Source organism: Rissa tridactyla, chromosome 6, assembly GCF_028500815.1.
Source record: "Rissa tridactyla isolate bRisTri1 chromosome 6, bRisTri1.patW.cur.20221130, whole genome shotgun sequence".
NCBI lineage: Eukaryota > Metazoa > Chordata > Aves > Charadriiformes > Laridae > Rissa > Rissa tridactyla.
Window position 1 is genome coordinate 28,614,381 of NC_071471.1, and position 16,430 is coordinate 28,630,810.

A 16,430-nucleotide genomic window follows, 5' to 3' on the forward strand; every position below is an offset into this window, starting at 1 on the left:
ATTTAGTGCCGGGGAAAAGAAGAACTTGATGAAAGAATGTGCTTCTCCACCTGCCTTGAGAATAAAGGTCCAGCTGAAGCAGGACCAGCACCCTTTACCTTTATTGCCAGTGCAGGCGGTAACCACAGGCGTGATGGCAGGGGAATGATGTCTGGGCATGCAGACGGTTGCCTTCACAACCTCCGCAGAGCAGGAGAGAAGTCTTCTGTCTCCTGGTGCCCACCCCAGGGCTTAAACTGAATGGCAAAGACTTGTGAAGCAGTCCAAGAGGAGTTTATAGCCCACCTGACACTGGAGGTGTATTTGTTTTCATGACCTAATCTCCTAAAGAAACAAGGCAGCATGACTATATGACTGATGGACTGATGTCCCTCTGTCTCATTCCTGTGGCTCCACAAAATGCTGCCCATATTTAGTCTGATTTCAGTCATCTCAAATAATCTCGAAAAATAGGAAAAATAGCTGACCAGTAGAAAAGAAAGTGTTATTGCTCCCCTTAGGAGGAGGACACGTCAAATACAATGATGTTGGGACAATATGAATCTGGGGCTATCAAGCTGAGACATCAAGCGGTAAAGGACCATGTCCCTAGCCAGGACTGGCTTCTCAGCTTTGCCCAGTCCAGGAGGAATGCCAATCTCCCTGCTGCCTCACTCAAAGCCTGGCCACCCTCTCTTTTTTCTCACTGTGTTGGCAGGAGATTTGCGAGTACATCACCATGTGCCATTTCAAGCTTCATTTGAATAAGCGTCCCATATAATAGACTTTTATAGCTCTCTTTCTGTGAATTCTAAATTAACGAAACTAATTAAAATGTTCCAAAGTTTTATGTAAATAACTAATTAGCATTTGAGAAGGAATAGTAAATTCACAGATGGTTGTGCTCCATTCAGGGCCCACTCTGCTCCCACTGCCTGTAGCCAGTGCAGTGTTGGGTCCCTGGTGCAACATCCTCCCTGGCAGGAGCGGACTGCCCGGGTTTCACCCCGAGGATGACCCAGCACCATCCACCCTGCCTGCAGGCAGCAGGAACTCTGCGTCTTGCAGGATTAGGCCCATTCTTTCTGTCCCTGACACCAGAGCTTGCATGAGTAAGGAGAGCGTGGGACCATGGGTGAGAACCTCAAGGAAGATGAGGTCTGTGCACAGGAGATGAGGTGGGTGTCTGAGCTGCGATTTTCAGTGTTCATGCTGGTGTTGCTCTGTTGCTCCAAGCATGTTCCTCTAGAAAGCCGTCTCCAAGCATACCTTTTAGGTGTGCATCAACTCAGCTGAACCTCAGCATTCCTGGGTCGCCCCAGCATTGCCATCAAGCCCCTGGAAGACTGTTCAGTCACTCAAACACTGTGCCCGAGCATCCCAAGAGGCAATGTAAGCTAAGTATTTTCTTTTTCTCTCATAGAATTGGGGCTAATCGATGTCTGTAGCACACTGGAGAGACTCGAGGGGAGGTGGTACAGGAGTAATACCTTCTAAGAATGGGGAGATTTAAAAAACAGATCCATAGCTAATGCTGATTGCTGTCCTGGTGGAATTGAGAAGAATGTTGCTTTTCTGACAGCCAGACTCTCATATGTATCAGAATTCTTACAGTTATACAGCCCCTAGCACATCTAAGTGCTATTACAGCACCAAAAAACCCAAACAAAAACAAATGCAAATACAAGGAAAGAGTTTACAAAAGTAGCCAGTTGTAGTTTGTTTGCTCTAGAAAAGAGATATTATCATCGGTGTAAACGCGGAGAAGAGATTATTTTTCCCTCCTATTGAATAGGTCCTACATAATCATTCTCACCTGATTTAGGGGCAGCTCTGAGGGTTTTTGCTTCCAGACCTGTAAAGGCCTGTGGGAGATGGGGGAATATAAGAACCTGCTTCAGGGCAAGCTAAGGCTTTCTGGTGAATTTGAGCCAGGTCTCTTGGGAGGGGAGAGGAGCCGAGCTTGGGAAGATTCATATTGCTAGGAAGATACTGCTTGGCCAGAGGGAAATTGAGGGAGTAGAAGCGGGAGTCAGTGGGAAAATCAAAGGGTGAGTTTTAAGGGACAGGTTAAAAGAAAGAAGTATGCAGATACTGGCTGTTTGAATGTGTTGAATTTAAAAACAGGAGTGTGTTCTTCACATATATTACCGGGAGAAGATCTAAAACTGGGAGATTAAGTGAAACAGTAAAGCTGGTTGGGGATTTGCAAGTTGAGGGGGAAAAAGAGCTATGCTAGGTATGCCTCTTGCGTGGTCTTATTTGCAATCCCTCCCTGCCCTGGAAGAAGCCCCCATCTCTTGCTGTCTGTTTATGCATGCAGCAAACTCCTGGAGAGCAGGGAGGAAGATGCGAGCTCTCCATTCGGTCATCTAGCCAGCATTTCTCACCCTAACACCGGCCTGGAGAGGAGGTGACCTGACCTGAGCTGGGTGTCCAGAGAGCAGAGAGCAGCCTGGCTGCGCTGCAGGGCTCTGAAGGCTGGTGGAGAGGGGGAGCAAACCCAGAGAAGCCTCATCATCTCATCCCTGCCCTGATCCCACCTACACTGCTGCAGCATGCTTGGGGAGGACAAGGCAGGTGGGTACGCAGCATCTCACACCAAGCATCAACTCGCCGTGTTCCCAGGCAGAGCATTTGAATTTTCACCTGTCACAAGAGGAAAATTAGAGAGCAGCCCACTGTTGCTGTGTTTCTTGAATCCATAAGCGCTGATGTGAGCCCTCCCTAATTCTGGATGCGCAGGCATTCAGCTGCAGCCTGTCCTGAGCTGACTCTGCCTGCAAGAAATAAGGGTCTGAAATCACTGCTTTTCCCTGCCTAGAGCCCAGGTGGGCTGGGGGTACCGGGGGACGGGCTGCACCCCAACAATGCAAAATAATCCCATAAAGGACAAGTGGCACAAGTCCAAGATGCAAGGTAAGGCTCTAAGCAATCAACTGTGGCAGCAGTCATGGGGTATTTGGAAAATCCAGGGAATCTTTAGGCTGAAATGCCAGCAAGTGTCTTCGCTTAAGGGCACAGCGCATTGAGCCTTTGGTGTCTGGGGTCTGGGTGTTGCAGGAGGCACCAAGAGACACGTACGTGTCCCTGTGCCCACGTGGTCCCTCTTGCAGAGCTAACCCCCGGACTGGGGGGTTTCTTGGCGAAGTAGTGCATGTACCAGCTGATAATGATGGGTAGGGTGATGTATTTCAGCATTCATTGCTAAGTGGTTCTGCCTGGAAAATTGACTTGAAAATGTGTTTCAGGATGTGCCAGATATTCTCATGCTAATTTCTCAGCCAAAACCTCCCATGTGGTGTCCAATGTGATATCAGTAACTCAAAGGCAGGGGAAAATGAAGCCTCTATCTGCTTTCAAGCAATTTATTCTCCTTTTGTCTTTTTACATCCAGCAGCTAAGTAAATTACAGGGATTATAATACATAAGACATTTAATTTTTTAACTGTAATTTCTTAGCTCCTGGCAACAGAGTAACAAAAAAAAAAAGAGAAATTAAGGAAAAGAATTAAACCCCAAATATAATTTCTAATGATTAAAATACAGATACAATTTTAACTGATTAAAAGTAAGAGGACCTGTTTGAGCATGAAGAACCAGCAGCAGACTTCAGGATTCAAGTAGCTGTAATCAGCTTCAATTTCACATTAAAAAACCAAAGGGGAAAATTTCTGCTGGTGATTACTTTGACTGCATTTCGGGTATACTTCATCTTTCTCTTTATTCAAGCTGCTTTTAATTTTGTCAGCTTTATCTTTAATTCTGCCTTTCTGCTCCTCAAGTCTGGAGGGTTATCCAGCCCTTTGAACTGATTTCTGACACACTCTGTGGGAGGTACAGTGCCTGTCTGGAGGGCTTGTGAGATAAAAGGTCTCTTATACCCTTTTTCCAGGTGGGCTGTAATACACAGAATTCGTGGCTATGTGGGAAGTCAGTGACAGAGCTGGGAATTATCTCAAGTCCTAATGTCCAAGCCAGAAACGAGAGAAGCCAAACTACCATTTATTCCTCAGGTGTGGCAGATCTTAAAATGTGACGCTGAGCTCTGAATTCTCCCATAACACCAAACAACTGCTAGGCTTAGCACAAATCCCGTTATTTTGGCACTTTTCTTTTAGTATCCCACTTGAGTTTCCAAAACAAAACTCAACTTGGGGGGGGTGGGGAGGGGGGATGGACCCAAACCACTTCTCTAAATTCTTTCAGCTTCCCATTGCCCCACCACGACACAGCTGTCTGTAAAACACTGCACACTGTTCTTTGTTTTTAATGGTGAGAGCAGAGTCGATACCGGAGTCACGGGCATACACAAGATGCTTGCTGGAAAGGCACACTTCTCAATGTTTCTTCCCCCTGTGAATTCCAGCGCAAGAAAGCTCCTGCCTAAATCGTTTCATGAATGCTCAGTATTTCAGTTGTTGCAGTATCTATTTCAGATATTCATTATAGGGTTGGAACAGGGGTATTTTGGACAATTCACAGCAATTTCTCACAACAGTTCAGTGGACTTTATGCTTTGGATAATTTCAAGTTTTGACATCCCATGAATGTGTGATTTAAGGATTTGAGGTCTTCCTGAACACCTCTCTGTTGAAGACAGTTTTCTGTGCTTCTCAGTCTGGGATATGCAAGCACAAATAGGAGAAATCCCTTTTACAAATAACTAACCTAAAAGAGATTCCTTTTCCTTTAGCTTTCTGCCAGGCAAAAGGCTTCACTGACCCCATTCTCTGTGGGATTTTCCCTACTGATACACCAAGACAAACAAAAGGGCTCTCTGGACCATCTGAAACGACGGAGGTAGCTGCAGTTGCCTCAGATCTGAGGGAGACCTGCAAAGCCTTGCTCCTGGGGAGGATGCGGCAGAACAATGTCATCCTTGTTTGCACTCATGCAATCAGCGCCCAGAGTCTTTCCTTCCCCCTGTGCAGCACGTCCCCCGCACAGGCTCACAAAGGGCCGTATTCATCAGGGAGCAGCAACTAGTTATAATCCTTTTGAAAGACAACAGGCCGTGCCAGCTCTACCAAGGCTTGTTTTAAAGAGTTCATCCTTCCTCGCTCGCACTAGCCTGGGGCTGTGTTGGCTGATTCCTCTGCACGTGGACGGGTTTGAGGGTCTAAGGACCAACTGGGGTGGTTTCCATGGGATGGGAAAGGACTCCCTGGGTCAGCAACTCCCATTGAAGTGGTTACATCCCCTGCAGGAGCTTGATGACTTTCCGTCCCGGGAGCCGTTTGGTTTTGTGCCCACACTCCTCCCACGGACAAGCTGCTGCACAACCTCGCTGCTCCGGATGGGGTGAACCTGCTTTGCATTTCCAGCCTCAATTTATTCATGGCCAGTTTGCTCCCATTTGTCCCCGTGCCAGCACTGGCCATTAGCTTAAATAGCTCACCCTGGTTCTGGATTTATTCATCTCCGTCTATTTGTAGGGAGCAAGCAGCTCCTTGCAGCTTTCATTTTGTGAGGAAGAGATCGAAACTCCTTTAGTTTTCCTGTTGCAGACAGGCAATGCTCAGTCCTCAGTCCTCCCTATTACCCTGCTCTTCGGCTAAACTCTGTTTCCCTGCCCTGAGTCTTCCTAGGAGAGGCTGGAAGGGACGATCACAGCCTGGCTGAGCCCAGAGGATGCAGCTGCAAAAGCAAAGGTGGAGCTGGCGGGGGCTCTGTGTGGGCTCCTGTTTGCCAGTGAATTCCCTCCCACTCTCACCAAAACCCAGAGGTCCCCAGTGTGTTCCCTGAAACTTTGGCTCAAACCAAAAACATGACTGAAAATAATTGTATGACACTCAAGCAAGCAAAGGCCATCGCTTCTAGTGCACGTACATACGTGAACGAGCTCAGTTCCTGAAGTTCAGATCCCTAATCCAACCTTGAACCCGTCAGACTTGACAAGTTAAATCAGCTTTTCCCAGATTCCTCCTGTCTCCCTGTCTTGCATCGCCTCTCTTGAAGCCCAGCAAGAGCCAGCCCCCGGTGGAGGCGGTTTCTGTGGCAACTCTAAAAGTCACCCTTTGGATGATCCTAGAACTGCACATCTTCCTCCCATCGAAAGCACTGGGCACTTTAAGCAAAGAGATAATGGACAATCATAAATTGCTGTATGTTGCAGTAGTGCCTGTTGCTGCCTGGGAGATGCATTTGTCACCTAGCAACGACATAAGGTGACGAGGAAATAACAGATTTTTAATCTAATGGCCATGAATTAACAGCTATCAGAGAGCAGCCTCCCAAGTCCACTGATGAGGTGGATGTAATTGATTGAGGAGGCAAGAGCTACCAAACTTTTCATCAGTCAGTGGATGATGAGGAGGGAGCAGGGACTACCTACTATATACACACACCCTATGTGTGTGTATATATATATGTGTGCATATGTCTCCTCATGGGCAGAATGACAAAAAGTCTAGAAAAATCCCTCAGACCGGAGATAACCCTCGGACACAGAACTACCCAGAAGATGGGATTGCAAAACCCTGAAGTGTCAGGGTGTCACAGTGGGCAGGGAGCGGGCAGGAGGGGTCACAGCCCGCCATGGGTTTTGGTGCAGAGCTCCTCTGGACGTTCAGAGTCAGGTCCTGACTGGCTTAGAGCAAGTGCTGGGGCTCTTTATGATATTCATGTATTTAAGCTGCTCATTAGATCACAGACAGGGAGAGTTTTCGTGCTGAAGCAGCAGCTCTTTTCAGTATCGGGATCGCCCCTCAAGCAAAAGACAGGGCTGTTCGTGGACCCCCTGTTAACCAATTCTGTCTCCTCTCGTCATCGTTACTGAGAATACAGTAACAACAGGCTCCACAACTTGCCACCACCACTTGAAACCTCTGTATCGGACCAACCACCAGAAAAATTCAAAGTTTGCCTTGAGGCCAGTAAGCTGAACAGTGGGAGAATTCATTTCTTACCCTTTTCTTCTAGAAATAGACCCAGAACAGATGCTATGCGTTATTTTTCAGTACCAGCAGCTCCTTGTGGTACCCGGCCCCCAAAATACTGGGGATGATCCATTTGGTAGCTCTAAACTGGAAGTACCCTGGGTGCTGGCATGAGGGAAGTAATTGTGAGAGGAAGAAATCTGAAATTAGTTCATTGATGGATGATTTTTTTGAAGCCTGAAATTGTGAGAGTCACAAGGTTCCCAGCAAGGCTGTGCACATTTTTATACTGCAGGAGCTTTTTCTTCTAAGAAAACAGCTAAGAAATTGGTTTCACAATTTACTGTTGAACAAAATTGAAAAGGATTGGTCTGAGCCGGGACACCAACATGTTCAGACCATTTATATCATGTAGCACATGCACTTAACACCATTATGAAAGACGCTTTCTCAGAGGGTGTCGTTTCAAAGGCTTGCCTTTAATTAGCAGAGAGCTGAAAGCAAACATTTGAGAACATCAGGGTCTGGACTGGGTTTATGCAAAACTTCTTTAACAATAAATAACAAACCTGGGTTCAGTATGTGTATCAGAGCTGGTTAGACTTCTTGACCTTATAGTTGAAGCAAAGCCACAGAGGTATATCTCAAGAGCAGCTTGGCTTCGTCAATCATTACTGAAGTAACGGCATCACAACATAATGCTTAACTTCTGGAGTGACCACTGAACATATTCACAGCAACACCCTTTGTGTTAAATCTGAAAGAACCGTAGCTAATGGTGCATTTCAGCCACGGGCTGTAAACTTCAGCGACAATGTATTACCGACTGCCGAACAAACCGGGGTCGTCTGTTCTGCGGTGATCAGAGCTACGGTGCAAACCATCTTCCACCTCTGTTTAGCTACGTCACCTGGATGTACCCATTAGGATCAAGTCAGTCCTTATATTTTGCGATGAAATCTTGTATCCCTTATGAGAACCACTGGGGATGTGTGTTATTTTGGATGCATTTTCCCAGCAACCCAATGCCTGGCATCTGCGTAACAGTGGTCGAGGTGCTGGTGGTGGTTGTCTCAGGCTGGGAAGCATTTCCTTCATCCTCGGCGCACCTGTTTGAGGTGGTAGACACAGTGCATAGGAGATGGTTGGAGGTAGCTCTGCTTTTTCTGCAATGCCAGAATTGCAGTTGAAGGCAGCATGTTAACGAAAGCATGGCCTTGCGATACGGTCTCCAGTGATTCCTTATTTGAAGCAGGTCCTGTTAAATACAGCCGTGGGTTAATACGGAACTAAGCTGCAGCAACAGGAATTTGTGAACAGCTATGAAAAGACCAAAACAACTGCAAGGTGCTGACCTTAAACTAGTGTTTCTTTAACTTCTAGCAGCTGTTTGAGTGTGTCCATGCAAACCCAAATTCATTCCCTGGCTAGTGGAAGTTTCTGAAGCGCGGGAAGCCATTGGGTAACGTGTTCTCTGGCTGAAGGCATGATGTGCAGAGAAGTTTTAAAAGCTCCAAATTACGGAGGAGTTTTAAAAGCTCCAAAGAACATTGCTGCAAACAAAGGTCTTTCCATATTTCTCCTGCCAGTGATGCGGAAACCTGGAGCTTTGTGTTTCGCTTCATGGATCACAAGAACTGGAGTTCTGTGTTTAAACTTCTTCCAGGTAACCAAACCCTTCACTGGGGCCAGGCTGATTTTAGGGATTTTGGAGGGGGAAAGATTCAACTTTTATAGAATTTAGTCATCAGCCCTTGTTATTTTTGGGGGAAGAATTTTTTGAGGACCTGATGAATTTGGGGAGGATTTAATGTTCACAGCCATTCCACTTAACGCAGAGAAAACTGCCTTAATCCTTTTTTCTGTGTATGGATACTGAAATGGAAGAGCATGGGTCTTCAGCAGCACGGGTGGGCGTTTGGCTGCACTGATAGATTACTGCCTCGGAGCAGATGCACTTTGCTGCAGTTTAACTATGCTAAGGTAGCTCTGCTGAGGTAGTTTGAAGGATGATAAAAGAGAGTCCAGAGGTTGTCATTCAGCCATGAAGAATACTCAGGGCACACATAATCACAGCAATCAGCTGTCTGGTTTTGACCTGTTATTCTAATAATCAGTTGAAGTGAAAAAAAAAAAAAAAAATTAAAATATTCGGCACCAGGGTGCATGTGTGACATGGCAAATTAGCTCAGTTTTAAAAGCACACGTCTGAAAGAGTTGAAGCTTCTGTCTTTTTCTCTATTCCTCATTTGGGTTTCAACCGCTCATGAAATTTCATAGATAGTGCTTTATATGAAAGACTTATTACACCTAAAGACTCTGGTGAAACTGGGGACCAAAAGGCAGTGTGTGCACAGGATCAGACACGTTATAGAGATTTATAGAGATTTGTGGGGTGATTTCTTGCTGTTTAGAGTGACACAAGCTTTGCACAGCAAAATCCTTACAAAGAAGTCCGGCTAATTAGAGATGTAATATGAGAACTCTCAATTATACATATTTGATACAAATTTCTAATATAGAACAGTTTCCCGGTTTGGCTCAAAGAAGGTCAGAAATCTCTGTGTGTTCTGCATTTACGCCGAAGGAAATTCAAAGTAAAGTAATGATTTACAAATTACATTCTAATAGTTTTCTCCAAGAAATAAATCTAAATTCTTTCATTTTGCTCATTCCGCTTCCCAGTGTTATCACAATTTTATACCTGACCTGAAGTTTTTTTTGTAGTGAATTTGGGCAAGTGATTTAACACACCTAAAGTGAGTCAGCCAAAAATTGTATTGAATTTGATTCAATCATAGTGATGAACCACTCCGGTTACTTTTTGCCCAGATGACCTGAAACTGAGGCTAAGATCAACAAGGCTTGCAAAAATAAACTTGCTTGCGCAGAGAGTAGAAAATATACCTGAAAAACAAGTTTCAGGTTCACATATTTGCAATACCTGAAACCTAACTCTGGGAATGATGCACCACGAGTATCCGAAAACAGGAAAATGCTGGCTAGAGCACACGTCTCGTCAAAGCAGCTCCAGTTTACAGCTACAATCACAATTAGCTACTGAAAAAGGATCTACAGACCAAGAATTTAGTCACGGGACATTTTCAGCAGACATTTCTGAATGGCAAAGCCCAGTTCCGTAAACAGGTCTCTGACACCTGCCTGTGTCTCCCTGCTCTCATCCTTCCCTCTTTCACATCAAAAGAAATGCTTTCCCTTGGGCTCGCTTTCATCTGCAAACTATTGAATTTATGGAGCTCTCTGCGAGGTTATCCACTGGTTTTGATAGGGGCTAGCTCAGACCAGAGATGTGCAGAGGCGAAAGCTCAGCCCTGTGGTCGCTAGGTATAGGGCTGGTTTTCATCCCTGCAGGAGCCAGCACACATGGGGCTCTTCTTCTCCCGCTTCCTGCTCCGAGATCAGTAATTATACTGGTTTAGAAAAACAACACGTATCTGCCCTCTCTGATTTACATGTGTGTTTTCAGTTAGCAGACTCTGAGTCGGACTGTGAGCTTGGCGAGAGGTGAGTGTGGCTCTCTGTTTTCTCACCCGCGGCTGCTCCCACCCCGGGCTCTTTCGGGGATGCTGTGCTTCTGGCCGGGGATGCTGTGCTCCTGCCCGGCACACTGGCACGGCAGAGGAATGGGGGCTTCCAGGAAATGGCTGTTTAGTTTTTGTTCCGAATGAGGAAAGGGGAGCTGGCAACCCTTTGGGTTTTCAGCAAAAAACGCTGGTGGCAGGTGCCAGTGTTGAAAGGCAAACCAGTTGCACGCTGCTTCGTACATCATCTGCATCTGCTCCCGTCTACATAGAGAAAGTTTTAATAGGGTTCCCTTGATGGAGGAAAACTTCTCAATCCTCTACTTACTGATGATGCTTTTCTTTGTGCTGTAGACGTGTTGGAGACGGTATGGTCCCCTCAGCTGGACTGAAAGTTCCTTTTATTTTTCCCTGGTTAGGTGCATCGGGGATAGCGATGAAAACTATAGCAGCTGGTATGTGTGGTAAGTTTCAGATCTGTTTTAGAGGGAAAAACTGGCAAATAATATTCTTTGATGGATATACAGAGAGAAAGGCATTAAGAGAGAGAGACTGATAGCTAGAGAGCATTGCTCCTGGGCTGTCCCTGTGTTTTGTCTTTACTGACTAATGGGAATCATTTATCCATATCCTCCTCACTGTACGCTGACAACTGAGCTGGGCAAAACCGATGAGTGATTTTGGGGAGATATGTTTGAATTTCCAGCCAGCACTCAGCGCTGAGCACTCAGCACTGAGACATTGGTTTCCAGGGACTTTGATCATGTCCAGTCCGCTGATGGGGAAACCGCAACATTTAACGGCTATTTGCAAAAGATGTTAATGAATATGTTAATTTGAAGACACGCAGCCATCTGTCGGTGCTGCCTGCAGATGGTGATGGTACTGTGCCTCCCCTGCTGCCTCTGCCTCAGGTTCCTGATGTTGTTTTTCCTGGCCTTGCTCCTGTCCTGTGGGATCTGCTGCTGCCTGCACTGCTGGCTGAAACGACGGAGCTGCCCCCGCCACCGACGCACCTTGGCCGTCTTCGCGCTCAGCAGCTCGGATGCCTTCTGTGGTTAGTCCTCTCCCTACCTGCTGCAGGGTCCCACTGGCCCCGGGGGGCTTCCCGTGGCCCATCCATAGCCCAGTAAGATGTGGCCAGGCTTGAATGAGAGTCGGGCTGCAGCCGGGTGCTGTGTTTATGGTGAACAGTGGGGTGTCCAGCTTGGGCATCTTGGGGAGATGTTGAAACCATGGACTGGAGGGCTTAACAAGCCACATCCACTTTTCCGCAGCCATACCTTCAGCTGACCTCAGTGCTGTCCCTGTGCGTCCGTGCGTCCCAAAGGTGCCTAGTCGGGGCTTGGCCATGCTAACACTGGAGGTGTGTGGGACCTTCTCGGTGCCAGGGCACTCAGCAGCCCAAAATACACAGCCGCAGGCACTGCCTGGGGTCAGGCAGCCCTTTCCAAAACATGACCTGTGTTTCTCACTCAGGCAAGACCACACCAGTCTATTTAAGCCACCCCAGCAGGCAGCTCAACTGGCTGACACACCATGGCATCTGCCAAAAAAATCGTCTTGGCGGGTGCTGTTCATCGTGGTAGCCACCCTCAGCATTCCCCCGGGAGCACCCAGACTTTTGAGGACTGGGCTATAATGACTATGTGTAGCACCCAGCACTGACCTGGAGTATTGCCAGCAACAGCAGCAGGTTGGGCCAGACAACAGTCCCTCCAAGAAGAATAAAGCTAATTCTGTCGTTAGACTAAGCCCTTCCCAGAGAAGGTATTGCCTGCTTTCTGGGTGGTCATGAACAGTGTCTCCACAGGGAGGACCCACGCCAAACCCACCCAAATTCCTCTGTTCTCACTTCTTGCATGTGGAGTTCGTGGTGATAGGCTTTGTGATGCCATGCTTCAAAAATTACATCCATGCCTTTCTTGTTTCCAAGCGGTTTGGCAGCCCCTCCCAGGCTCACCCCTCTCACCCCCACACTTGCTCTTCACGCCCGTCTGCTGTACAGTTATGGCTTTGCTTTTTCCCCAGCGAGTGAAGTGCCTCAGTGCCCGTTCTCTGGATCTTCGAGCCCCTGCATGACTACAGAGATGTCCTCGTCTCCTGCCCCACGGTTCAACCTTGGGGAAACTGAGTTGCCTCCATCCTATGAGGATATTATGAAGGAAAACAAGCTCTAGACACCACATGTTGAGTGTCTGTGATTCCACTGGGTTAATTGGAGATCTTCCATTATGCTACAGTAATGTGAGATCAAATCACCCCTTTCCACAGGTTGGCCGAGAGACTGAACAGCAGCACGTATTTCATCTGTACCTAAAAGGGGAGACAAAATGCAACGGAATAAATGCCAAAAGCATGTGCTGAATCTATCACAGGAGCTCAGCTTGACATTTTGATAGGGCTCTGGATTTTGAGAAGCTGCCTCAAAGGTCTGTCTGTATTCGGGGTTTCTGGCTCAGCCTCCAGATTTATCTCTGTAAGGCTGCTCGAGCTAGTGCAACCCCGTGTGTTTTAGGACCGAATGTTGATAAATGACTTGATAGTTACTTCTCAAACTTGGGCTGCCTCCTTCACTCAGCACGGTGCCAACAAACACCCTCTGGCAAAGTCATGTTGTTCTAATACATTGTAATGCAATCATGCCACTCTGCGATGAAGGATCGTTTGCCACATTTAAAATATTTAGCATGGCATATCAGATTTGTCTAGTGCAAAAGGCAGCAAATTTATGGCCAGGGAAGGGAAAGCAAGAGATGAGGATTATGGGGGGAGTAGCAGCAGCAGGAACTGGCTACAGAGGACTAAAAAAAGTGAGTTTGCTCATTTGAACGGTTCTTAATTTCATGGTGACTGTCCCCAGCTACCCTTGCCCTAGCATTGCAGGCCTACAGGCTTTGAATGGCCCAGGATCCACACAGCAGTTCCCCACAGACATGAATTATGGGGTTAAGTATTTGGCGCTTAGCTACAGAAATTGATTAGGCTAAAGAATGTCATTTTCTTTGAGGTGACCACTGCGGACAGGCTAGAAAGAGACTTCAAGAAGCCATCCAGACTGCCTTATAGCCAAACAGGATCAGCTCTACCTAAGCCATTCCTAGGAAGTATTAGCCTGCCTAGTTCTCAAATTACTGAGGAAAGACCTCGAATTTCCCCCTTAGCTAGATTCCAGATGAAAGCAAAGATTTCCTTTGTTTGTCATGGGCAGGTCACTGAAGGCTGGATTCAGCCTGTGACCTCTCTGCCTCTGATCTCTCAGGGGCAAGGGCTGGGGGCTGCAATCAGACCCCTTTTGATGCAGAAGGTAAATGTCACACCTAGTACTGTGCACCACATGCCCGTGGAGACACAAGCTCACAGTCAAAGTGGGCAACTGGGTTCATCATAGGTACCCCAAAACATTAATGGAAGCCCACAACCTGCCTTGGGGAGCAGCTCCCCACCTGTAGAGCGGGGTTAGTGCCGGTTCCCCTGCTCAGGAGGGAGACTGGGAAGATAAATCCACTAAAGGTTATGAAGCGCTCACATATTCTCATAATGAGGCTATATAAGTACCTTCGCTAGATAAAGAATTATAGCGTATTTTGAGAGACAAATTCTCTGCCAGCACCACCGCAAATTATCTCCATAAAATCTTATTTTAGAAGCAGCTTTAATGTTTGACTCTTGTGTGAAAGGAAATAAATGTTACTGTAGCAAAATGAATGTTTGTGCCAGCAGGCTAAAATATTACAGGGTTTATTAAGAAAATTAGCAAGTACAGACTCAGCCAGCAGAGAAGTCGAGCAATTCCTGAGTGTCCTTTCACTGGCTGAACTTAGTAAGAATTGCAGGTAATCAGCACCTCTCAGGATTAGACCTTTTATATACATAACTGCTTCCACTACACAACCCCTTCAATTTATGCCCTGAAGCATGAGATTTGATTATGTTTGTCACTTCAGGTTGCGTAGCCTGCTAGTGGGCGTTAAATCAGCCATCACTTCCTTCCCACCTACGCACTGCATTTGCTTCAGTGACCCCTTCGTGGAAGTGAACTCCACAGGTTGCCCGCATTGTATGCCGCATAAAACATTGCCGTCTCCCGCTTATTAATTGCCTGGCTCTAAATAAATTGCTGCCTATAATTTCACTGAATGTCACCTTCTAATCAGATGGCTGGAGAGGCTAACGAGCAAGGACTGCTCTGGTTTCGATGCCTTCATCACTCTGCATCCTTCCCCAGCCACCCAACAGAGGGCAAGCGAGGCTTTCGGCAACGTGCCCAGGAGGCTGCTGCTCTTGCAGAAACATTCCTGGGAAACAGGTTTGTGTTTCTGTGCTACTAGTGTGTGCATTCAGCTTCATGTTTGGGGTGCTTTAATTATTCACTGAAGGAATAAAATTATTCCATCAAAATTGCATCAAATGGCTTATGGTAAAGAAAGCTCCTGGCTGTCACAAAATGAGGCTCCAGCTGGAGTCACTAGCGTGGGAGAACCTGCGTGCTGTGGTACTTGTGCAGCATGGCAGGACCCCTGGGCACTTCAAAAAACTGCAGAAGACCGGGACTCATCTGCAAAATGAGTTTGTGTAGGGTTTCTTGGAAGGGCATAAGCTGACATTGCTGCTGGCTTGGGGTAAGGAAGGAGAGTACCCTGAGAGGGGACTCAGCAGGGACTGCCCTGGTCCTTGGCTTCCTGATCGCAAAAACAGAGAAAGGGATGGGTTTCTTCCTTATGCAAATGTATTTGGGATGGCCCCACCACCCTACTGTTGCCGGCAAAACCTGCTTCTCCCAGCCTGCCCCCTTACTCCCAGGTGCTCCAGGAGAATGGACAAGGTTTCTCCAGACCTCTGTTCTCATTCTTACAAAAGCAGACATTTTGTGTAGTACCTTCTGCTTTTGAAAGCACTCAACCCTTAATGAGGGCAATTAATGCAGTTTGGCTGATCTTTCCAGAGCTATAAGAAAAGATGAGCCATTTCTTTATAATTCATCACCTTAGGAACAGGGTACACTTTGGAAAAGCACTTGTTCTGCTGTGACCTGGCTGCCACCCATCCTCTGACTTGTACTTCCTGCTGCTGACTTTGAGAAGAAATGGCAAACTGCTCTAGAAAAACCCAGAAAACACTAGAAGGCAGATGTATTTGTGGGGGAACTTGTCGGTAAACCATGAGAGGGGGAAACCGGAGCAGTGCAGAGGAGCTAATTGCTTGGTGACCATCTGGAAGCGAAAGACAAAGGGAACGTGGCGAGGCACATGGCTGGACTATCACCTCCGCACGTCAAGAACTGAATAATAAAGTCATAAACTGACGCTCAGGCAAAGTAGAGCAAAACCAGAGGCAGCTGAGTCATAACAGGGGATCGGTCAGGGCTGCCAGGAGGGTTGCACATGGAAGATGTAAAAGTAATAAAAATGCTCATTAATCTGTTTTTTATTGTCATCTGAAGACTCTGAATTATTGGCTAAAGGCTTTTGTGTAGGGAGGAAGAGGATGGGGCCGGGGACAGATGCTCGTTCTCTTCAGGTCACCAGATGGCACGAGTCTGGCTCTTTCCCTTTCTCGCTCAAAGGCATTTTACAGCAGGGACCCAAGAGCTACCAGGAGAATATTGCCCTCTGCTCCCTATAACAGTGCTTGGACAGAATATTTCAGCCATTAATCGCTTGCCTACAATATTTAACAGACGCAGAAGAGCAAACTGGGGGGGTCCAGCCCCAGCTGAGAAAGAAAACGTCGCTTTCTTGGTGGAATTTTTTTTTTCTCTCTTTGAAAGTTTATAAAATGACTATAAGTAGATGCACTGAAGCTGGGGATAAAGTCTGCCAGCTGTTGCAGAGCCATTGCTGCAGGTGTGCACCGCGGTCCCGAGTCTGCAGCTACCAGCAAAGGTCTGGGCAGCCTCCGAAATCACCCCCCTCTTTCCCAAGGGCTGGTCCTGTTTGTGCTGCTGCCTTTTGCGTGTCCTTCCAGGAGAGCGGTGCTTTCCCTCACAGGAGTCAGAGCAGGTCACCTGGCAAAGCACCTTTCTGGG

The 16,430-nt window shown here is 47.0% G+C and overlaps 1 protein-coding gene across 1 annotated transcript; it reads left to right on the plus strand.

The window, feature by feature from the left end:
• Nucleotides 1-8,298: 8,298 nt before the first annotated feature.
• On the plus strand, nt 8,299-16,415 carry TMEM207 (transmembrane protein 207). The gene is made up of 5 exons (XM_054207518.1): nt 8,299-8,526; nt 10,348-10,385; nt 10,822-10,866; nt 11,317-11,459; nt 12,434-16,415. The coding sequence occupies exons 1-5, from the start codon at nt 8,347-8,349 to the stop codon at nt 12,580-12,582; spliced, it is 555 nt and encodes a 184-aa protein (XP_054063493.1). The 5' UTR covers nt 8,299-8,346; the 3' UTR covers nt 12,583-16,415.
• The last annotated feature ends 15 nt before the right edge of the window (nt 16,416-16,430 follow it).

Bases quoted from the DNA above. Each gene is read 5' to 3' on its own strand.
- TMEM207 (XM_054207518.1), top strand. From the start codon at position 8,347: ATGATGTGCAGAGAAGTTTTAAAAGCTCCAAATTACGGAGGAGTTTTA. The intron at 10,386-10,821 runs GTGAGTGTGGCT...TTCCCTGGTTAG, and splicing joins GACTGTGAGCTTGGCGAGAG to GTGCATCGGGGATAGCGATG. The intron at 10,867-11,316 runs GTAAGTTTCAGA...CCTCTGCCTCAG, and splicing joins TATAGCAGCTGGTATGTGTG to GTTCCTGATGTTGTTTTTCC.